The 24,957-nt window shown below is 40.1% G+C and overlaps 1 protein-coding gene across 7 annotated transcripts in view; it reads right to left on the bottom strand.

The window, feature by feature from the left end:
- DOCK4 (dedicator of cytokinesis 4) overlaps positions 1-24,957 on the bottom strand; it is a 422,159-nt gene that overhangs the window by 182,821 nt on the left and 214,381 nt on the right. For all 7 annotated transcript variants that reach the window (XM_064575038.1, XM_064575039.1, XM_064575040.1 and 4 more), the window contains exons 9-11: positions 9,702-9,783; positions 8,371-8,431; positions 4,088-4,220 (exon numbers count right to left, since the gene is read on the bottom strand). In XM_064575038.1, the coding sequence (XP_064431108.1) occupies positions 4,088-4,220; positions 8,371-8,431; positions 9,702-9,783 (276 nt within the window). The remainder of the gene's footprint in view (positions 1-4,087; positions 4,221-8,370; positions 8,432-9,701; positions 9,784-24,957) is intronic.

Here is a 24,957-nt window from a genome sequence, read left to right as displayed (position 1 = left end):
ACTGGTCAGTTTGGGCATAACTGCCCCCATGATGAGTAGGATGCCCATATCTCGTAAATGCATGACCACCTACGTCATGCCAGAAGTGGCTATGATGAACCCACAATTTCTGAGAGTTCCCCTCACCTCCAAATCTCAGAGAACAATGCACACAGCAGAAGGCAGTGCAGACGAAAACCCTATTAACTGAGTTACGTTCTTTGGGCAAGTTATTCACGCTCCCTGTGCCTTGATTTATTCATCTGTGAAAAGGGGAGTAATATACTACAATTAAATAATAAGCTTGGGCCTAGGATAATGCCTGGCATATACTCAATGCTCCGTGAATTTAGTTCTCATTCATGGGTCTCTACCTACTATAACATGACTGAGTTTGGTTACCATCGAAATGCAGCAAAACAAGCAAAATGTAACTGAGGTTAACACAACTTGCAAGGGGGGTCATTAAAAATTACCCTTGCACTGAAGGGTAATCGAAGTTCCCCAGCTTTTCCTCTTCTGGTCTAAGAGGTATCTTTCCATTTTCTTACTCTCATAGTCATCTGTACCTTGCTTCTTTAGCTCTTGTCACTTGCTAGCTCATGTCATCTTTGTTCACATGCTGTAGTTCACTTAGGAAACTTTTAAGGTTCTTGAGGAATGGATCTAGGACCTAGTGATATGTGTCCCCCTTGGGATTTTGAACACTGTGGGTGCTTAAAAGCATGCAATGCATAATGAATGGATGGATGTCTCTTTGTCTGGCAACTCCTGATGGCTCCTAAATACTGAGGTTGGTCATCCTTCCTTACTGCCATGACTGCCCTGGTTAGGCAGGGGGGGTGGGGTGGGGAGGGTGGAGGGGGCTGCCTCCCTCATCTGAGTATATTTGTAAATCACTACTAACTTTTATTAGCCCCAAATGCTCCCTCCCAAGGATCCTGAATATCAAGATTCTATACACTATCAATCAAAATGTTCCACAGTAGATTCCTTTTCCTTGTGATCTCATCTGTAGCTGATGGTTCACAATTTGATTACATGTTTATTTCATCACCATATGCTTTTCCAGGATGAACATGATGGAGGACATTTTCGAGCCACTTAACAGTAGGGTACCAGACAGAGCACTGAATCTTAGAAGGCGGGGAAATTAAGATGAAATGAAACCATCCCACCTGTCCAGCTGCAGGACATTAAATTGCAATTTAGTATATTCTGCCTCTAGTTTTCTTATTTCAGCTCAGTGGGGAAGGAAGAGAGATGGCTTGCTTCCTATTAGTGAAGTGACTCCAGAATTCATGCTTTCAACCTACAAAACTCCACGTAAAATCAAAGCTTCAAGTATGTGACTGAAATAGCTTCCAGGCTCAGATGAGGTATTTGTTACTGTTCCATATTTGAGTTCCAGATGGGTTAGGGATTCGGTCACGCTAACAAATAGAAATTTCTTCCAAATTGTTTCTAACAGGCACTTCCTTAAAATGTTCTACTAAAATCGCACTTTCTTCTTAATCTACAGTGACTGTTTTGATTGGCTAGCATGTTTCCTGAAACAGATTCATAATTTGCTGAACTGGCATTTTTAAGGGCATCTCTTTTCCAGCAAGAATAATCTGAAACCCTATTTGATGCTTATAAAAACCAGACAATAACAACCACAAAGAGCAATATGATTTATTTTTATGAGAGCGAGCATCTCCCATAGGCAGAGCTAGAATTCCTAGGTCTTCTTCAGTAGGCCACCTAATCAAGGGTGACGCATACGACCATTGGTCCTGTTTTCCCAATGGCGAGATAAATACAGGGCTTGTTACCCACACCTGGAAAGACTACTCTAAGAAACGATGAGACTGTTTATAAGGAATTCTAGCTTTCTTAAAAAGCAAGGCTACACAACAGCATCGTTATCACATTACTACACAGCAGGTGTCAAAATAACACCCGAAAGCATAGGACCCGAGACAGCTCAAGTTCAGGAGTCAGGGAGTCCTGACTTCAAATCTGGTTCCCATTCCAATTAGTCAGGCAAATGGGGGCATCATCTAGCCTCTCTGTCCCCTTACGTGGAAATCAGAGCCAACAGCATCTGCTTCATGGGTATGTCATGAGGATAAAGTCACAAGATACATGGAAAATGCTTAACACAGTTCCGCGCACGTAGGAAGCACAGTGCAAATGGTGGCCATTCTCCCCAGAATTACTTCAAATACATTATATTTTATGATCACCAGTAGAGTTTGGAAAGAGGATTATCATGGAAACTGAGGGCTGCCACATGATAAAAAGAGTAGTGAGTTGTACCACCCACTAGTTTCACCCCAAGTTTTCAAGTTTAAAATCAAGGTCACTGATCATATCCCTCTTAAAAGAGAATAGACAGGATTGCTGGTCCTAAACCACAGGCTATAGACAAATCTTTGTCAACTAATTAGCAAATGTGGGGCACAGGTCCCGGGGGCACTGGGTGGAGGATGGATAAATCCATGAAACCCTCCAGGAGTGGTCAAAAAACAATTTGAAGTCTATGTCCTACAGGCAGTGGGCCATTTGTATTAGCCTAACATATGAAAACTATTGGCATACGGTGGGTATATCAACTCCACAGATAGAAATGAAACGAAAGCAAGCTCACTCATGGAGGTGGCCAGCAGTATGGTCCTCAAACCAGGAATGAGGAAACCCCACCCTATCCCCCTACCCACTCCTCCTCTCCCCAGGGTGAGGATATCACTGTGTGTCAACTCTCCATTTCCAAATCTGTGGGGAGATGCTCAGGGTGGGGTGATCTGAAACCATGTGCATTTATTTTTTTTTTTAAAGATTTTATTTATTTATTTGAGAGAGAGAGCATATGAGAGGGGGGAGGGTCGGGAGGGTCAGAGGGAGAAGCAGACTCCCTGCCGAGCAGGGAGTCCGATGCGGGACTCGATCCTAGGACTCCAGGATCATGACCTGAGCCGAAGGCAGTCGCTTAACCAACTGAGCCACCCAGGCGCCCAACCATGTGCATTTAAATAGTCAACTAACTTGGGATTTTTCTTTTTTAAGATTTTATTTATTTATACAGAGAGCACAATTGGAGTGGGGGGGCGGGAGGCAGAGGGAGAGAGAGAAGCAGGCTCCCTGCTTAGCAGGGAGCCCAGTGTGGGGCTTGATCCCCAGACCCTGGGATCATGACCTGAGCCAAAGGCAGATGCTTAACCACCTGAGCCACTCACAGGTGTCCCCTAACTTAGGATCTGGAATACATTAAGTGATTTTCTTAGAAGAATGCTATGAGCTGAACTGTTTCTCCCCCTAAAAAGAGAATATTGAAATCCTAAGACCTAGTACCTCAGAATGTAACCTTATTTGGACACGGGGCCTTTACAGAGGTAAACAAGTTAAATTTAGGTCACTGGGGTGGGGCCCCAACCCAATCTAACTATGCCCTTATAACAGGGGGAAATGTGGACACAGAGATGAAGGCAGTGACTGGGCAATGCATCTCTGGGTCACAGAGCACCAAAATTTGCCAGCAACCACCAGAAACTAGGAGAGAAAGGCATGGGACAGACTGTCCCTCCCAGCCCTCAGAAGCTATCAGCTGAGCCACCACCCTGACCTAGGACTTGCAGCCTCCAGAACTGAGACCATCCCAACTCCTGAGGCTTAAGCCTCTCTCCTCTTCCTGGTACTCTGTTGGGCAGAGCTAGCCAACTCCTAATACAGGAAATGGAAGGGAAATCACCTACCTGCGCTTTCTCTTCCTAATTCTAATCAGTTTATGTTAAAAACTATGTCCGTTTTCCAAGAACAAATTAACTCTCTGAGGGTAAGGACAGGTTCAGTTTTTAAATTCAGAGGAGGTACTCTGTGAAGGAGACGGCCCACCCCACGCTAATCTGTTTGTATCCTTGGGTTCTTGATTTCGCAGTTCCTCTAACTGCTGAATGGTGACTTGTGGGCTTGCTTGCTGTGAGTTTTCAGATTGAGCTTCTTAGGGTGGCTCATAAACTCAACCCTCCCCCTGCTTTCCCATGACCCCCCTGGAGCTGCCTTCACCACGTGGGATCCACGTGTGCCTCGGCACCCACCCCAGCCCTTCCGTGGGCGTGCTTCTTACATGTACACCTTCAGGATGAGGTCATCTTTTGTCTCTCCTGTCAGCAGGTCGGCAATGCTAAGAACTGCACAGCCAAAGGGGCGCCGGTACTGGACGCTACAGGCATTCTTCTTCTCTCCTGCTCCCATTCGACCTGTTCAAGTGAAAAGCAAACATGGTCCATGCAGCCATTTGACCGGTGCACCTTAAACAGATACAGAGGCCCTATCAAATGTAACTGGGCAATTAAAAGGGCCCAATTAAAAGACACTGCTTCAGTTCTTGACTCTCCTTTCCAAGCACCTCACTGTGTGACCTCGGGCTCATCGATGAAACTCTGGGCACCAGCTGTCACCAACGAAACATGGAGACTGGAGCAGATCCCATGTTTGGGAACCCTCCCCCAAGGACTCATGAAGGTAACCCAGGAGGTTCAGGTCAATAAATTCAATAATGGTGCCCGTTTCATTTTTCTATTTTTAAAAAATTTCCAAACGTAAAGAACTATTTCAAATATTTCACCTTTGAAAGGAAGCAGTGTGAGATCCCCTGAAGGTAAAACAAGTAAGCAAAGATGAACAAATGAGCAGGCAGGCCCTTTTCCTGACCCAGGGCTCAGGCTGATTACAATTCAGCCAATGGCTGAAATCTCCTGGGATGGTTTTCACTCTGACACAGTTTTAACTTGTTTCAATTGTTATATATTTTTAAGTATGTTATTGAGGTACTGTTTTAACTTATTATTATATTTGCCAATGGATTATTTGGAGACAGAAAGCAAAAATTATACTGAACCTGAAATATAATAAGTTAATGTGAGGAAAAATAACGAAAAAAATATGCAAATCTGTTTCCAGGTGCTTGGCAACAGATATAGAAGTTGTTTTCCGTCTGAGCAAAATTCTCCCATAGCACATCTAGAGGACTCCAGCACTTCCCAAATCCAATGTTAAAGAGGTTAAAAAAAGGGGGGGGGGGATGGCAATATTCAGTTTGGCTTTCATTCATCAGTAATAAAGTAAAACTATCACGACCATGCATCATTTTTAGGGAAATGCTTACAAATAGCCTGAAAACTTCTTATTTTATCAGACTCAAAACTAAAAAAACATGCCAGTTGCCTTTTAGATGTGCAAAATTCAAAAAATCATGTTTTCATGACATGATGCTGTAATATGTGGCTAAATTTCAACCCATGTTTTAATATAAATTACACTGGCAAATCAAACACTTTATCATGTCATACTTGAATTTATCAACCAATTATACTTTTACTCACAAAACTGACAAATTTAAAACTCTGACCAATTGTGAAATGGGAAAAAAAAAAAAGTCTAGGTTATCTCTATTTTGAATATTATTACAGATTGGATTAGGATGAAATATATCCTCCAATCCTTACCAATATCACGATTTATGTTTCTTGCTTAATCATTCCCTTGTAAATGCAAGACGACAAAGTGACTAGAAGATCTCTGAGTTAAGTATTTCAAAGTCATTTGACATCAAGCAAGAAGTTTAGTAGTTAAAAACCACCACAAAAACCCTGAAACTAATCACCATTATTTCCACGGACTCCTCTAGCTCTAAATTCCTAGAAGTTTAGGCAGGGTAGGACTAGCACCCTGATTTTTTGACCCCCTTCAGCTAGAACTGCAGGAAAGGAAAAACTGTAGGTGACTGGGGAGGACAGCCCCGTACGGGGGATGCAGGAAGTGCTCCCTCACAACTTGAAGACGGCAGGGAGGTTTCGGTCCCTCTCTGACCACTGGGCACCATCGCTCCTGGGCCTCCACACCGCTCATGTCCTCAGACCCTCATTTCTACTTTTCTTTCCCGGCTCTGCAGGCACCACAACTTAGACCAAAACTTTGGTCTAAGCCCTGTGCTGAAAAGACTACTTGATGCCAACCCTGGCGTTCCCAACTCTAGAATTAATAAAAGTTCACAGTTCTGGTCAGATTTCTAGGAAATTTCTCTAAGCAGAAAGGAAGGTAGGCATAGGGAAGTAGAAACAGAGAGGTGGGAAAACCTTTAGCAGGGTGGCCAGGAGGATACAGAACTATTTATTTCTCTTTTTTTCCCCTCCTTTTCTAACCAAAGATCCGGGCTCAGATTCTGAGCCAAGATGCCATCGCTCTCGTTCTCTGCAGCCGGTGAGGGTCAGCGTGCCCTTTTCTTACTAAAGCAGGTACAAGGGACATTCTAGAAAAAGTAAGAAGTATCTGTCCCTGATAGACAAGAATCCTCTGCTCCTTAATTTCATTGCAGCAGATGAAGCCTTGCCCTTTCTTAGAGTTTCTTACCTTCAATCTAATTTCTTCTCAGTCTCAAAATGTCAAACCAGTAAATGGGACCGGACTATCAGGCAGCTTTTGCAGTAATCTCAGTGAAGGATTAATTTGACCAAAGCTCAGGGGGGGAAGGGGGTAACAGATAATTTCTGATTCAACATTCATTCTGATGGCTTAACGATCATAATAATCTTAGGGAAAAAAATGCAATCACTAATGCAACACCACTTATTCAAAAGATAGCCACGTGACCGGTAACACACACGCGGCTTCCTCAGCATTAGGGCCCCCCAGGCCGCAGGCGTACAGGGCCTGGAGCCCCCTTGCCGCATGTGTTTCTACCACCCAAAGCCTGCAGATACCTTCTAAAAATCTCTGAAAGCAAAAGGAGTTTTTCTCTAGATATTGTAGAAGATTATATTCAAATGCAATGTTTACATGAAGGTATCCAAAACCACATTTTACATGAACAAATGGTGAAATTATGAATTTGAATGAAAAGAACACACAAAGAATTATCTAACAAACTGCACCCCTGCCAGCTTTCTCTCGTAAATACTCAGCAGCATGCATTCCAACTTTTCCAACATTTTTAAAGATTCTTTTCAATTTTTTCCCATATATACTCACTTATAAAAAGAAAATTAAAATGAAAAAGTTGACTTTTTTTTATTCCAACTGCCCCTCAAATCAAAAAATAGCATACAGTGAAAATGGGTTTTCAGAACTGATTTTTACGAGAAAAAATAGAAAATCTATGTTAGAATGGCAACATGTTTTATAGTCTCTCCCGATGCACAATGTGGTTATCAGATGCATAAAAGACTATAAAAATAAAGATCATGATGCAGCATTGCATGGCAATATATGACTATCCTGCAGAAGTATTCCCAAGCAAATAATGGAGCACAGTCAGTGAAGAAGTGAAGAATCAGTTCCCAGTATCAGCTGGTTAGCTTTAATAGAAAAACTGTGTAGGCTATGCCATTCCTCATTATACCTAGCTCCTCTGCCATAAAATACCTGCTTTTAGAGGCATTTTATGAGTAAAAACAAGTGCACCTATTCTTTTTATTTATTTATTTATTTATTTATTTATTTATTTATTTATTTATTTATTTATTTTTTAAAGATTTTATTTATTTGACAGAGAGAGACACAGTGAGAGAGGGAACACAAGCAGGGGGAGTGGGAGAGGGAGAAGCAGGCTTCCCTGAGGAGCAGGGAGCCTGATGCGGGGCTCGATCCCAGGACCCTGGGATTGTGACCTGAGCCGGAGGCAGACGCTTAACGACTGAGCCACCCAGGCACCCCCAAGTGCACCTATTCTGGCTCTGTGGTGCCAGTTTGGTGTAGAACACCCAAAGCATGCTCTGCAAGATATTAATAAATGTTACATTATATAAATGTTTCCATGGTCAAATCAAATTTGGAGAAAGCTAGGGCCAACAAAGTTAGAGGCATTTTAATATTTCCCTGGAGGACTCCTGAGACCCTTTAATGAGCTGATGATATTATAAAAGTGGAAAAAGTATATAGCATTCAGGGTTTCATAACACTTTACTTGTAGCACTTTTTGCAGTAATGCTCTGTAGCATTCTGCACTTTGGAAAATGCCAATTAGTACAAAATTTTCATAAACTTGTAGGAAATCCAGATCCTAGAAGAAGTTTAATTAATGCTGTTAACAGAAATTAGAATTCATAAAGACAAATACCAAATTTTGAATCAAATATGCTATGGGAGTCCAATAAAACAAAACAAAGCACAACAAACTACCTAATGACCTAAATGGAAAGAAAACAAGGTCTATTTATGATGCATGAGGAGGCTCTCTGTGAGTTTGGGGAGGCAAGGGAATAATTCCCCAATGCGGTGATTCTTAAACTCCAAACTGGCTTTCCCTTCCTTCCGATCCAGACAGCAAAGAAATCACGCCAACACAGTGACCTTTCAGCACCTCTTCCCCCTGCTGTGCACCTATATCACACTGCCAAGTGTTGGACTTACCAATTCGGATAATGTGCACAGTGATATAGATGTCCCTTCTTAGCTCACTGCTACCCAAATCCTACCAAAAGAAAAAAAAAAGGATTATTTAAAACTCATAATTTATATAGAAGTATGAAAGGTCACAGCACATCATTCCCACAAATAACATTAGAAAGGCAAAGATAATGTAGACATTCTTAATGGAATTTTGTAGCAGAAGCACATAATTCAAATCCTGTTCTAAAAATACCACCACAATCAACTTAATACTTAGTCTATGGATATCAAATGATGCTTAAAAAAAACAAAACAGCCCATTCTACAATAGCCAAATTATAGAAACAGCCCAAGTGTCCATCAACTGATGAGTGGATAAAGAAGATGTGATACACACACATGCATGTGCGTGCACACAATGGAATATTACTCAGCCATAAAAAAAATGAAATCTTGCCATTTGCAACAACAGGGATGGCGCTACAGAGTATTATGCTAAGCAAAATAAGTCAGTCCGAGAAAGACAAATGCCACATATTTCACTCATATGTGGAATTTAAGAAACAAAACAAATGAGCAAAGGGAAAAAGAGAGAGGGAGAGACCAAGAAACAGACTCTTAACTACAGAGAACAAACAGGGTTACCAGAGGGGAGGGGGGGGGGGGATGAGTTAAAACAGGTGATGAGGATTAAGGAGGCACTTGCAGTGATGAGCACCAGGTGTTGTATGGAAGTGCTGAATCACTATATTGTACACCTGAAACTAATCTTACACTGTGTTAACTAACTGGAATTTAAATAAAAACATAAAAGAAAAATACCACTACAAGTTTACAGTGTAAGTCTACTGATGTCAAACAATACTTAAAATAAAAACCCATTCTTATTTTAATCTCTCACTCACTCATTCTTTAAACATTTATTAAGTACATTCTAATTGCCATATGTCATGCGGACTATAACAGGCTCTAACATACACCAAAGGAACAGAGGTGTGTCTAGGATTCTGGGCACTACTGTACTTTGGTGTTTTTGTTTTGTTTTGTTTTGTTTTTGTCAAGCACTTTTACTTTATTTTATGCTTTTTATTATGTTCAATTAGCCAACAGATAGTACATCATTAGTTTCTGATGTGTTCAACGATTCATTAGTTGCGTATAACACCCAGTGCTCATCACAACATGTGTCCTCCTCAATACCCAGGCCCACAGCCCCGCCCTACTGTACTTTGTGTATTATTTACAAAGTTTAAGCAAAGTCACTATGTTCTCTCACAATAATTTATTTCCCTTAAGTAACATAAAGTACGATTAGAAGAATCCGCCTCCTAGAGGAAACAAGATCCACTTACCACAAAGAGAGAGCAATGTCGTTCTGGTTTATCTGGGGCTTTGGGAAGTCCGTTTCTATTCAGCCTCAAAAAAAATCTTTCACTACAAGAGAAAAAAAGTTTAATATTCTAAAAATTATTTAATATCTAAGGACTTCTCAGTCTTCTAGTTACTCTTCATCTTAAGAGGTAAACTCAGAACATATTAGGTCCTTCATTTGATGTTAAAATTGCTGATGTAAATTAGGAGCACGCCCAAGACAATAAACATTTGCTTCACTTTTGACAATACTGGCAAATCAGCAACTGCAAAAGCAGAAAACATAAATATATATGCAAAAAAAATTAACTTTTAAAAGAATAGGCTTCCATATCAGTGATATCATTCTTAGTACTCCAAAAAGTAGAAACAAATGCACTATGGGAAAAAAGAACATGACCTAACATGTTTTGTGTGTTTGTACCTAAGAGTATTGTTTTTCATGTTGTGTCGTAGTATTTAATTAACATCATATAAGGACATCATCCTGCGTGGTAACCATCTAGTAGAAGGCTTAATTTTTTGTGCTCTTATAAATCTATCATCCAAAACACCAAAAGAAGACCCAAGAAATGAAACTTGAATTTGCACTGGTCCACAAAGGAAAAGGAGACCTCAAACTCCCCACAGAACTTTCATTTATAAATACAGGGTCCCCAAATTCAATACAAACACAAATGCTATTGATCAGCCACTAATTCAAATCAATATATACTTGTGGACATCATTTAGATCCAAGGTAATGTTACCCCATTTATATTCAAATAAATAAAAAAATAAATAAGTAAAACAGAGGGGCGCCTGGGTGGCTCAGTCATTGAGCGTCCGCCTTCAGCTCAGGTCATGGTCCCAGGGTCCTGTGATCAAGCCCTGCATCGGGCTCCCTGCTCAGCAAGGAGTCTGCTTCTCCCTCTCCCACTCCCCCTGCTTGTGTTCCCTCTCTCACTGTGTCTCTCTCTGTCAAATAAATAAATAAAATCTAAAAAAAAAAAAAAAAAAGTAAAATAGAAAGAATATCAGCCCGAGAAAAATTAATGTACCAGCAACCATGAGCTTCTGAATTTCAATATCCTGGTGCCTATGACAGAATCAAATGGCTGCCTGCCTCAGGCAAAGAACACACAGCCAACATCCACAGAATGCAATACTAGGGGTATTAGCACACGGTGTAGCCTTGGTCAGAGTAGCTTCAGCCTGGGGACCAAGCAGGGAAGAGAGTGTAGGGCATTAGTGAGGCTCAGAACTACCAACTCTCTCTCCATGCTTATTCACCACTCGATCCTTGCCTTAAATAATGGCTCTGTCGACCCAAATCTCCCTTCTCTCATACAGGGGAAGAAATGAGAGCCATAACCACATCTCTAAGGAAGCATATGGATATGAATTTATGACTGTTTTGCAACATTTTTATTCTCTTTTTGATTTAAATCTAGATAGATACATGTAACAGATTCAACTACCTGGCTTACCTTGTTTTTTTTTTTTTTTTTTTTTTATTCTTACGTTATACCCATTCCTGCCCTCGCATATGAGAAAGGGCAACCAATGCACATTTCTGTGGGGTCATTTCCACACCTATTATCTGTGGGTTTTTTGGGTATTTTTCCAGAGTGGTGACTGATGAGGTCTGAACGAAGAGAATATAAATCGCTGCAAGGATTCTCAAATGAAGCTGAAGTTCCCACATGATATAATTCTGAAGGCGGGGCTGGGAATGACAGATCCAACCGAGGATGCAGAGTTAAATTAATATTACCCAATTGTCATCTACTATAATTCAAGGAGAAGGGCTGTAAGCTTTCTTCACAATGGAAGAAAATTCACTATTATTTCAAATTTAAGATATGCTTAAAGGAAATGTGTAAAAATTCACCTTCAGATAAATGAATTATACTTTTATCATACCAGGTAATACTATTTTTGCAAGAATTCACCATTCGATGGCCACTTTGCTAAGGACTTTACAGGAATTGATCCTCACTATACCCTTATAAAGACAGAACTACTATTATGCCCATTTTATAGATGGGAAAACTGAGAAATAGTAAATAGTTTCGTCCAAGATCACAGACTTGGGGCATGGCTGAGTACTGATTCTATCCCATGTGTTAATTCAAAACCTTTGCACTTCATATGAATACTATAAGGTAAATCTTTTCTCTGTTTTATAGAAATGAAGAGCAAATATTTCCAGAATGTTGAGATAAGAGAGGTCATTCATCTGCTCGGGACACCCACTGATTCAGTCAAGCCTGGTCCTAAGAATACAGGGTCACTCTCTCTCCACACCCTTCCTGGCCTCATGGGAATGAAAGAAGTGGAAATCTGGTGTAGCAAGTTTCACAGCAGTCCCTGGCTTAAAATAGTTCCTTGGTAGTTTGCTCAAGGAAACATACCTAGAGAAATAAATTGGGAAATAAATTATTTTATTAAACAAATGCAGAGCTCCAAAATGATTTAAGAACTTGGCTTTAGTTAATCAAAACTCCTGAGATTTAAGATTGGTATTTGGTTTTGCTTCTTACGCATCAAAAACGTTTATTGATGATATTTTAGCCCCAAACACAAGCAGTGTGACCATTTTCCTGTCTTCTGTATCACGGACAGTATGCGCTACTTTATATTTTTACATTTTTTTGAGAAGCGCTTATGTTTGAGGCTCCTTTTTATCCCTACTGGAATGTTTAAAACAAATTTCACTTTATCTTCTGACAGGCCAGTCTAAAATAATGAATACCAATAAGATGAATATCCAAAAGTCAACAAAGCGTTCCAGATATTAAAACCTTAACTTTAATACGGATATAAAATACCCCTCCATATTTGCAAGTTTCATCAATATTCTGGTAAAGCAATGTTTCCTATTCTATTTCAGAAAGAGATTCTTTTTGCTCTGTCACTATTTTAATTTCACCAGTCTAGACAGAATCCTGTTATCCAAGTATTATACTATATCATATCCTGTTTCAGAAAGAATATCAATATGTACTAAGCCAATGACATATCCCTTCGCTTAAGCATGCCTTAAGGGGGAGATAAAAATAGACTGACGATGGGTACTATGGAAAAATAACTCATGGGCAATTTTTTTAAAAACCAGACTTCTATTAAAAGGAAAAAGAAAACCTTTGTGGCCAACGAAAAAAGAAATCTTTTTTATTCACTTAGTGACAAGTTATTATACAAACTCAAATCAGGTTCTCTCCAGCTTTGGTGACGCAGCAACTCTAAGCAGAAGGCTAACCTACAGCAACACATTTCAGACTCTTCGAATTACAAATAAATATCCCCCCACCCCAAGTTTGGAGAATACCAAAATGTATGCCTTCAAAGCTGGGGGAGAAAAACCAAACAAATCACTGATATTTCACTCTGGTATATCTTCTACAATTCTCTCACAAACTTTCGTGGCCATGCACAAAGGCATTTTCGAGACTCTACTGTAAGGAAAAGGGTGATGTCTATGACTAGAAAACAAAAATAGTTTTTGTGAGCTTTTTAAAAAGCGTCTTATGATAAGATGTGAAAACCTCAATTATGTCGTTTACATTTTTTTCCTAATCATAACATGTGTGTGTGTTTCTTGCTAATACATTGTGAGTAACTAGAGTACAGGGTGATCATCATTAACCTTTACATCCCCAGCGGCTAGCCAATGACGTGGTACTGCCTCAGTGTTTAATTAAAGACTGAACAAATAACAATCTTTTAGGAAAAAAAATACAACACAATCCAAGTAACTGGGGAGCTTTATTTGCCTCCCTAAGTTCCCCTCTCTTCCCCATAATGTCCTTTACTTTATGGTGAGAAATGCATGAAATTCTCCAAAGAGACATTTCAATCAATGGTGCCTCCCCACCAGATGTGAGAGTCACCTAATTAACTTCATGGCACCCCCAGATTCTAGATCATGCTTTTAACCTTGTCCCCATGCACATTTTGTATCTTTATTATATTAAACATATAGTAATGGAAAAACCTACAGTGACATCATATATTTCCAAATGAGAATACGGCGTCCTTCTTTATCATCAAAGAATGAATAAGCAAATAGAAACAATTCCAGAAACACTGAGAAATGTGAGTTGATATTACCAGCAAAGGGGGGGGGAAAAGTCCTCATTTGACTTTTCCATATACTGCCATGTTCTCCCAGAGGAAATTTCTCCCAGAGAAATTTAGTGTCCACCTGAATTCCGTGTGTGAGCCATTATAAATCATTCTATATCATAAATCAACAAAGACAGATTCTTTCTTTGGAAAGAAAGAATAAAAAACCATAATTATTTATTATCTATGACTTGCCTTCCTCTAACAAGGATTTAAGGAAACCAAGATGATGAAATAAGAGTGTAAATAAGCATCCCCAGGATGGCACCAGGGGAAAATTAGTATAGGTAAATATTACCCTGTTCTAGGCACCACGATTTACACTTCACATGGATTTTCTCACTTACTTCTCACAACCGCCCTACATGGTAGGAACCACCTCTATCCCTACTTTGCATATGAGAAATCTGGGGCTTGGAGACATTAGGTAAATTGGCCAAACTTACATGATCAGCAAGGGTGGAGCCAGGAAATCAATTATTCAGGGCCTGACTCCAGAGTCTCAGCTCTTAACCACCATGCTAAGCTGTACTTAAAAGAACAGATTACCTTGAACTAAGGAGAGCAAGACTAACTATGTCATGTGAATGGAGGGTTTTTATTATGAATATTTTCAATAAAATAACAAATAATAATGAAAACGCATGAAATTGAAACTGAATGAATGAATGAATGAATGAAGCAAGCCACAAACACATCTGTGTTTAGGGAGTTTACGTCTGTGCACCTGCTCAGCTGTGCTACCGCATTCCAATATACTCAAAAAGATCTCTGATAATAAAGAGTGTATTTCCATAGCAGAGTCTGATAGAAAAGTTCTTACCAGTGATCAGATAATGTGGGGTGTACAATAGGGATGTGAAGCCCTCTGATGTCTTCTGTTCCCATTCTCGGCAGGACAGGATGCTCTGGTCTTCTTGCCCCCTGCCTGTCATAGCCACTGAGAAGCAGTCACCCTTCCGTAGGAAAGGCCTTGCCTTGGGTCTTGGAGGCCTGCAGGCCAGATGTGGGAGGGTGCTCCCAGCCTTCTGAGTCATCCTATCAAATGGCTCTCCCATAGGGTGTTCCTAGGATAAGCAGTTGGCTTCAAAGAGCAATGCACCTAAAATTAGGAATGGCCAACGCCAAGGAGACTTTTCTATTTCTCTGTATGGATTCATGTTTACCTCTCTGTAGTTCCCATCTTGTAAGAAGCAAAACTGCCTGGTGATTTCAGGCTACGTGAAAATTACACAACCTGTACTTCATCCAAAAATATATGAGTGGGGCGTATCTTGGGTTGAAACACGTGATGTGAAAGATTAGTAGCCTAGACTGATCCATCTACAAAAAATTACAAAGAATATTTCCAAAATCATTTGAACAGTTAAATCACTGAAACAAATGTAGGATCCCCAGAGTAACAGTAACAGAAGAGAGAAAACACTTAGATGCTTATGTTCTGGTAAACTAATCAGAACTGTCTGGTTCTTTTACACTCATACTTTATGAAACCATTTGACCAAAAACTACTCCATGTAGTAGTGCCTTTGAAAATGCAAAGTCACTTGTTTTAAAGTTAACTTTGCTGTGTGTAAGAATAACAATTGATATCTACTCGATGACGAGCAGAAGCGAAGGGAGATGCGCCAGGAGCCAAGGCAGAAACAGTGGGAGTGAGAGGACAAAGGCAAGAGTGAGAAGACGTAAGGGCATGGCTTAGCTGTGCTCATTCCAGAGCCTCTATCCACAAGGCAAGAGAATGCAAACATATGGTGATTTCATGCTTCTATTTCACTACTTCTTCATTTTCTCAAATGCTTTCTGACTGATGAACAGTGTAAGATATTGCCAACAGTCTGAGGGGGACCGTTACCATGTTCTTTCCTAGAACAAGTGGCAAAGGACAACTCAAAACAGGAAGGCTCAAGCAACTTTCTAAACGTGGACTAACACCCCCCGTGAGCTGGTGCTATCGCCATTCAGGCAAGACTCTGGGGAGGTGGGTGGAGGCTGGGCTGGCCACTGGACCAAGGGCTTCAGTGCTCACTGTGGCACAGAGGAAAGATGAAAGGAATGCTCAGTGGGAAACAGAGATACTTGCCCGCCTTCTCATCCAGGGGCTCCTAAGCCAGGTGTGCGTAACATGCTCTTGGGAGCTGTATAAAACCCAGGCCCTACCCTGGACATCCTGACTTACTAGGTCAGGATGGACCTAAAAGCTCCCTGCATGTATAAAAGCCCAGTCATGTTTAAGGACCACTGTTTTGACCCAAATACCCGACAAGTTAGAATTGCTGGCTGTCTTTTACAAGAGTCATATATACCAGAAAACAGGCAATGTATGCCTGGTACCTTCAGGCCAAAGACTTTTTGCTTTTCTTCTCCCAACCACATGACCAGACAAGGGACAGTTTCTCCTTGGCAATAAATGAAAGCAACTCCTCAAGCAAGACTTCCTAAATAAAGCTATTAATGTGCTTTCTAATTTTAAAACTGAAGCAACATTAGGGTCATGAGCTTTTTACTGATTATAGGGAAATGGAAAGAGAGTGATTGTTGCTACCAAGGTTTCTGGAGTTCACCTAAAGAGTAGACAGATTCTGAGTTTTCTGTTTTTAATATTAATATCCATGCCCAGATTTACCCTAAAAATATTTGAGGGTGAGGGACTAAGCAACCAACTAATGTGATGGCTTTGTCAGGACAGCAAAGGATTTTTCAGTTGAATGATACAAGGGGAGATAATTTTTTAAACTATAGTCAACTCTATTGCCAATTCTGAACATCATGCTGATTCTTTCTTACTACTTAAGATGACTGAAAAGCACTTCATGCTATTTTTCTTTTCAGAGAATAAAGCTATCTAAATCAAAACTCTTTCTAGAAAAGTGTAACTCAATGAAAAAATGAATTCCATGCTTTTTAAAGTTATAAATAAGTGATATACATATCACCTGCCATTTCACATTGCCTGTGCCATCCATCATTGACTGATGAATTTTAAAAAATTATCGACGTTGACTTGATGTTGACGTTGATCTGAGAAAAACAGTAATGCTATAAGTTCAAAAGAATTGAGACCCCAGAAATCCCAATGTGGAATTCAAGTAATATCCTTAGAAATAGCTATACCATTTGGGAAACTCAGGGAAATACTTGCTTGTACCATCTCTAGAGAACTCATTAAAAATTTCACTAGAAACAAGTTTCTCAGAGAAATAACAAAAAGTAGGCAATGATAGGACCTGGTCAATAGAAACAGGAACCATGAAATAAGAAGGCCTATATAGGCAGAATATCTTATGCTTATTCTTCTGGGAATTTACATAATTTGATCATTATAAATACTGTATCTTTGACACACCGTGAGGGAGGAAACACTCTGGTCTATGCACGGTAATTATTCTGACCTTTCTAACAATGCCTCTTTGTTAGGGAAAGCACCTGTAATAAGAAATCTTGAAAATAGTGCAGCCTGGAGCTTAAATATACTCTGGATTGAAGCATGCAGTTCCTTGCAAGGAAATCTTAAATAAAAACAGAATAAATAATAAAACTGGAAGTAAGTCAAGCCCTATAAAACCACTAAGTGCAACACATCTTTCATGCATTTATTATCTCAAAAAGATGTTCTATTTTTTAAGAGAAAATAACAAAAAATCAAATTTCCTTTCAACAATTTACTGACAGATTCTTTGTATTCATTACAAGTTTAAAAACTGAAAACTATCTAAATCATTATGAAATAGTATTTATTAGCTAGATGACACTTGCAATTGGGTGTTTTAAAGGTGAAATGATTTAAAAAAAAAAAAAAACAAGACAGCTACAAAGTGTCTAACCTGATATACAAATGTTAATGTGTATAAGAACAGGTACATTACCTTCCATAGAGGTTATAGTTTCCATAAGTTTGAAAAGGAGCCAAAGGCACCAAAAAAGTTAAAATGCATTGCTTTAGACACTGCAAATATTTTTGTGAAATGGAAACACTATATTGGTTAAAATACAAAGAGATGGTATAGAAACTGTCTTTAAAAATACTTGACTTAAAGCTTAAGAGTATTTTCAGTAGCATTAGAATCCAAGTTCTGGAAGGACAGGGATTTTTTTTTTCCTGTATTATTCATTGACGTGTCCCCACTTGCCCAGATCAGTGCCTGGCTCTGAGGAGGACAGCAGTAATTGTTTGCTCAATGAATGAACATCAATGACTCAACAGCAACAGTGTGAAGTCATGCTCAATGGAAATAAAAAGAAGACCTAGTCTCTGTTTAAGTTGCAGTCAAAAATCTCTAAATAGAAATACTGAGGAAAAGGCACTGCATATGTGTCTGCCAATTTTTATTCACATTTTTTAGCATGACAGATTTTGCAAATGATGCTCCCATAGGGACAGGTCCGACAGTGTGCTTCTGATGCACATAGAGTCCCACGAAATAACTCTATCAACACTCCGGAAGCCCTCAACACCTCGAGTTCTCCCTCTCCCTGATAAGCACATCCCTACCAGAGTAGAAGGATGACAACAAAAATGAAGACAATAATGGCATGATCTTACAATGTGTTGCCTCAACAACAACAAAAGACTTATAAGCTTCTTTTAACCGCATCAATGCCCACCCAGTGGACACAAAAAGATGATGAGGGGATAAAGTCTTATCTTCAGAATAGGAGCCAACGAGGGCCCTATCATTCATTATTCCTCTGTCAGTGCTCAACCGTCTTACAACAGAAATGGCACCGAATACCAAAGAAGTCCTTGGGAGATGGGTTGCTCAGTGTGACTGTAACTTCTTCAGTGGGGAACTTAGGAAAATGAAATCAGAATTCCCTACAAGCAGCAAACACAGCGCAGAGCAAGAAAGAGATGACCAGCTTCTTGGTAAAAAGAACACCAACCCAGTCGTCTTTCAAAACACAGGAAGAGGGCGCCTGGGTGGCTCAGTTGGTTAAGCGACTGCCTTCGGCTCAGGTCATGATCCTCGAGTCCCGGAATCGAGTCCCGCATCGGGCTCCCTGCTCGGCAGGGAGTCTGCTTCTCCCTCTGACCCTCCTCCCTCTCATGCTCTCTGTCTCTCATTCTCTCTGTCTCAAATAAATAAATAAAATCTTTAAAAAAAAAAAAGGCTACTCAAAAACACAGGAAGAGGGGTAAAAGGACCTTCTGGTCACATTCTCCAAGACTACACTGTCTAAGTAAGAGGAGGCAAGGAGCCAGAATGAGTGGGGAGAGCTAAGAATGAGAAAGCCAGTTCTGAATCCACGGACTCTGAGTTTTCAGTTTTCTGCCACCTTGAATTTCCAGCCACTTATCGTTACAATCACGTTTTAATTTGCAATTTGAAAAATAAATGGAATTGTAAGGCTCTTAAAATGCTACGGATAAAAAGAGTGGATGGCTTCTGCCCTGTGTGTTCTCAGCACGGATGAAGTTATTTCTCTGCTTCTTTTGTTTTAACTTAGATCTGCCTCCTGGTCCATTTCTTAAAATGTCCCCGATGAAAGACATCACCACATCTCCAAAGCGATTATTTGTTGTTATTTTTTTTAATACGTGACACAGAAGTGTGACCAAAGGGGAAGCAAACCATAAAATCCGATTAACTCCAAAGTGACGACGGTCACAATTTTCAAGCACCTGCTGGAAGAATTAAGTGATGGAAAAGAAGAGAGAGAGTGGGAAGCGGTAGCACCTTTAAACAGGAGGCCCCAGGGGAAGGTCACTGTGGGTCACTAGTGGACAGACGCCCACAGTTAAGATGTGTGCCAGCACGTCTAGACACAGCAGGAAACGCTCCGGGCCGTACGACATAGCCCATGTTGCCACAATCCAAGGAGGAGTTCTGAACGCCTTCTTCATCTATTTTTGTTCTCCAGCAGAGTTGTGCTCCCTGCATGTATGGCCAGACTTTGTCTCTACACTGTTGCCGTGCTTTGGAGAGGTCACAATTTTGAGTTAGCTTCGTAACCCAAAACTCTAAGAAGAGTTCTGCCAGCTACCTTTCAGCATTCACAAACCGTAAATGCTCTTCATTTATGATAAAAATATCAATGCTGAACTCATGTGATCACACTCTAATCAGTTGCAAATGATGTATGAAATGAGAAATTCTAGCACAGTGCTCAGAGAATTAAAATTTCTGATCCGCTCTCTTAACTGTGTTATGTACAATACGTACAATGTACTATGATGCATACAACACAGACACATTTTTCCTAGGCTAGGCTGAGCAACCATTCTCTCTGACAGCTGCCTCCTATAAGCTCTTGAAAAATGTTCCCAGTACCTGCAAAAACAAAACAAAATGCCACTTCTTTAATTTCCTTTAAAAAATGAAAAGACTATTATTAGATCACATCTGCCTTGGAAGAGACCTATCAGAAGCTACGGCTGTCATTTCTTTGCTTCTCCTCATCATGATGCTAGATTCCCAATCTTCTTGCTCTTTTCCAACTCTGATGCTTCAATCTCCATCTCGCCAGCACCTGCTTCGGACCCTGACTTCCTGAGCACCCCTGGAATTAGCTGTGTAACTTGGGAGCCAGGATTCACTACCCCTTTCAGACGTCTCTCTTCCGAGGGGCCTCACCACACACAGCAACTCTATTACTCCTCACTAACTCACTTCCTACCACACTTCTGCTCAGCGTCCGCTCACCATGTTCCTGTAAATCACTTTCAGCCCCCACTTCACTCTCTCTTTTGCTCTCCAGTGACAGCAGATCTTGCTTCCCAGCCTTACCTATACAAGATCAAGGTCACAAACCCAGTCTCTCCATCTCAACATTTTCTGTACATTTCACTGCCCTCACCTCCCTTCCTCCCACGTTAGAAGCGGCGCCCTTCCTCTCAAAGTAGATTCCTTCCCCTGCATCCTGGATCCCTTCTGCCATTTGCTCCAGGATTCGCCTTTGAATCTCCAGTAAGGTCTCATTCTGCTAGCACACAACAGATGCTCCCATGTAGCCTGTGTCATGAGGGAATGAATGAACAACTGAATGGGTAGAGGTAATCTGTCATTCACAGAACTGTTGCAATTCTTCACTTTTGAGAGGACACACCTGTACCAATTCAGAGTTTCTGGGAAGCTGGTGCTAATGAAGACACAGGATTTTGCTTGAGCATGTAAGGTATTTCCTCTCACAGAATCTTTATTCACCTGCTAACAGCTGCTCCTTTGCTTTATATATAAGTCAGAGCTTATGCTTTAAAGGTAGTGTTATAACGCACATATTATAAAATACTGAATGTCCTAGACCTTTGGAAAACATTCCTCTCAAGCTGTGCCAAATTCATTATCAGGGATATTATTGTCAGTTTATATAAACCCAGGAATATTACTGTAGGCAGAATGGAACCAAGACCATCCATGCAACTAGTGACTAGACCCCAGATTAATAAACCAGTCTTCTTCTTCATTGCTTGTTTGCCTACGTGCAGAAATCATTTCAAGCAGGTAACTCATTAACCATACACACTATATATATATATATATTTTTTAAGATTTTATTTATTTATTTGACAGAGACAGAGACAGCGAGAGCAGGAACACAAGCAGGGGGAGTGGGAGAGGGAGAAGCAGGCCCCCCGCCAAGCAGGGAGCCCAATGCAGGACTCGATCCCAGGACCCTGGGATCATGACCTGAGCCGAAGGCAGTAGCTTAACCAACTGAGCCACCCAGGCGCCCACCATACACACTATATTGATAAAAGTTAAACCAAGAACCCATATACCTACCACAGGGAACCCATAATCAATAAATTAGCTCCACTATATGGCTCCACCTATCCTTTTCTTCTGACTTTGTTTCTCATTTTTTTCCTTCTTCTTCTCCTTGTTGAAGTATTTTAAAACAAATCATAACCCTGATGCCATTCTGTTTACTAGTAAGTCTCTCTGAATCTTACCTAAACTAAAATAACTTGTACCTAAAAAAATCAACAATAATTCCTTATAAAATATAAGAATTCAAGACCAAATACTATTTATCATTTCTGGTTATGTTAAAGTATATTTCCTATTTGGGTTTTTGAAAATCGTAATCTTTAGAGCTACCATTTACTGACCAATTACCAGGTGTCAAGCATTACACTATGAAGTGTATCTGTTCTCCCATTTAATCCTCAAATAATCCTGAGAGGAAAGTGCTATTATCATCTTCATTTAGCAGATAATTAACAGCCATAAGAAAAATGAATTAACTCACCCAGGCTGATTCAGCTACTGAATTAAAAAAAACCAAAAAACAAAAAAACCCCAGGCTCTCTGACACCAGAGCTGGGCCATTTATAAACTATACAGTGGTGCCTCTACCAGATATGGGAAGATACGTGTCTTGAGGACGGAGATACATTCAGACGTACTTCATAGTTTTGTATAAATTCACATTTTAAAAAACCTGTGCCCCACCAATAATATTCACTACTTATTTTTTTCATAAATGACAGAATTACAATGATATACTAAAAAAGAATGTGATTGTGGGCAACATAAAATTTACATGGAAATGGGGCATTTCAAAGAAAATGAAGACTTTGTATGTATTTCCTACCATGTATGATGGTAGGAAAAATACATAACTTCAGGAAAGAATGCAAATAAGGTACCGACAGAAAATAAATTTTATCTGAATTTAACTACTATGAAAAGACTTTTGGAATTGAATCACCAGAATAAGACTTTCCAGGAGTACTACCCTGCTGCTATTTTCTCAAATAAAAGCCCAAGCCAGCAGCATGCATGCATGAGCAGCCCTGTACTAAGCTAAGTACCCATTTGTGGCACTTAGGTCCTATTAAATAAATTCTCTGATGAGAATGAAATACAGTAATAGATTAGTCGTGAAACAAATTTACAGCTTTAATTAATGAAGCCTTAGGATACATCAGTAAACAAAGTAATGAAAGTTATAAGGGAAGTAGTCAGCCAGTGAACGATGTCATTTTCATTGGCCCATATAATTTATAGTCTGTTGTAGATTAATTGACACATACCCACACAGGGAAGATATGAATGAGTACACACATGCAGAGCTATACAGCCTGTGGAAAACGGAAACACTGGGAGTACTCCTGTCACCAAACTGTTCAACAACCAATTTTAAAGGCAAGCCAAAGGAGACACTGTAGCATATAATGTTAACTAGTTTGATTTCTTTATATATATATAGACATATATATAAATATATATATATATTTTAAAAAAAACCTCCTGATATTCCCAATCCTATAGCTCAGTTTATGCACATCCACATCCTTCCGCAACCCTGTCCCTTTCTCTGGCCCCTGGCTCATCTCCCCGCCTGCAGTCTCAAGCCCATTTCCTCATGCCTCCGAAGGGACACTGATCCACCAAAGACTTCCCCTGTCCTCGGAGTGCAGCCTCTCCTTTGTTACTAGATCCTTCCTGTCAACAAGCTCATTTTCTCTCCCATTCCGGTTTCTTAAAAAAACAAATCCTCAACAAACCCCTTACCACACACTGGTGAATAAAACTTGGTTGAGGAAGAAAACAGGATATGATAAGTACGAAAGATGAAGAGAATGGGTGTAGAAAAGTGATTCAGAGTACTGACACCTGATGAGGCTGCAAGTTAAAATACCACACGACATACCAGCTGTGTCACCTATTAAATCACTCTGTGCCTCTGTTTCCCCATCTATAAAAAGTGGGGAGAGTAATAGTACCTACCTCATAGGGTTGTTACAAGGGATAAATAAGTAAATATTTTTAAAAGAGCTTAGAACAGTGCCTGGCACATCATATGCATTATATAAGTGCTTTGTTAAATAAATAGAATAGAAAAGAAGAAAATAAAACAAAATAAAATTACGGATGGTATCTAGGGAAATGACTGCCTGACTTTTCCAGCTATACCCTTGTAGACTGAGGAAATTACAAACTTTCAACCAGACAGATGTTCTCGAAAACCACTTTACCCACATAAAACTTAATTTATCAAACTCATTTTTCTACTGATTATGTAAATGTCAAGACCGTACAAAACTCAGATAAACTAAAGTATGTTGTATTTCCTGACAGTTGAGTCCAATGTAGCTTTATCTGCAGGGGACTCTGGGCTGGTGCTGTTACACAAACAACTGAGGAAGGTGCTGGAAAAGAAGGACAGGGTAGGTGTATGTGAGCAAGATGGTGTCAGAGGTTGACTAAGTCTTTGCGATTATTTAGAGCAAAAGTTGTCTTGCATCAGAGGCCTAACATTCAGGGGCACCTTCGGATAGAAATTGTTTTGAGATAAAATTAATGGGCTTTCTAAGTACGGCCCAGCTTCAGTGACAATTTAAGTTTGTTGTTGGAAAACATACCCTTCCTGGTATTGAGGAGACACATGCGGGTCATGGTTCCATTGAGTGAACCAGGAGGTGACAATTTTCATATGTTATCTCCTTTTGCATTTGCTATCTCCAAGTACTGCTAAGCTACTTATCACTGGTGCAAAGTAAGAGTCAATGATACTTTGCTTTCCTTAAAGTACTTGAGAAGGACTCAATTCAGAAAACCAATTTCTGTAGCACAGAGTACTTCTGTGGCCCTGTGTTAGGTTTAGTATTATCATTACCAATAATTTATAACAGCTTATTATTAAGACTACCAGTCTCTGAAGGTCTAACTCTGGCCAGTAAAATCCTGCTTGACTATGCAAACTTTCTGTGCCTTGGTTTTCTCACCAATAATATTAGTGCTGATGATATTTTTAAAGCACTTAGAATGAAGTCTGGAAAATGGTTAGTGCTCAGTAAATATTGGCTGTTTGGGGGCACCTGGGTGGCTTAGTCGTTAAGCGTCTGCCTTCGGCTCAGGTCATGATCCCAGGGTCCTGGGATCGAGCCCCGCATAGGGCTCCCTGCTCCACGGGGGCCTGCTTCTCCCTCTCCCACTCCCCCTGCTTGTGTTCCCTCTCTCACGGTGTCTCTCTCTGTCAAATAAATAAATAAAATCTTAAAAACAAAAAATACTGGCTGTTTGCTTCTTAGAAGAGGAAAGTTAAAAAAAAAAAAAAATGTCCCAACCAGTTGTCTGCCTTGTGGGAGGAACAAACATCTACCTCTCCTCATCGTACCTCCACCCACTGTGCACATGTTGGCCCTTCTACCTATACCCGGACAAGGTAACTTCTTGT

Source organism: Mirounga angustirostris, unplaced genomic scaffold (genome assembly GCF_029215605.1).
Source record: "Mirounga angustirostris isolate CCGP_5_RB_7025 unplaced genomic scaffold, mMirAng1.0.hap1 SCAF_12, whole genome shotgun sequence".
Classification (NCBI taxonomy): Eukaryota; Metazoa; Chordata; class Mammalia; order Carnivora; family Phocidae; genus Mirounga; species Mirounga angustirostris.
This window is presented reverse-complemented; position numbering and strand designations above follow the sequence as displayed.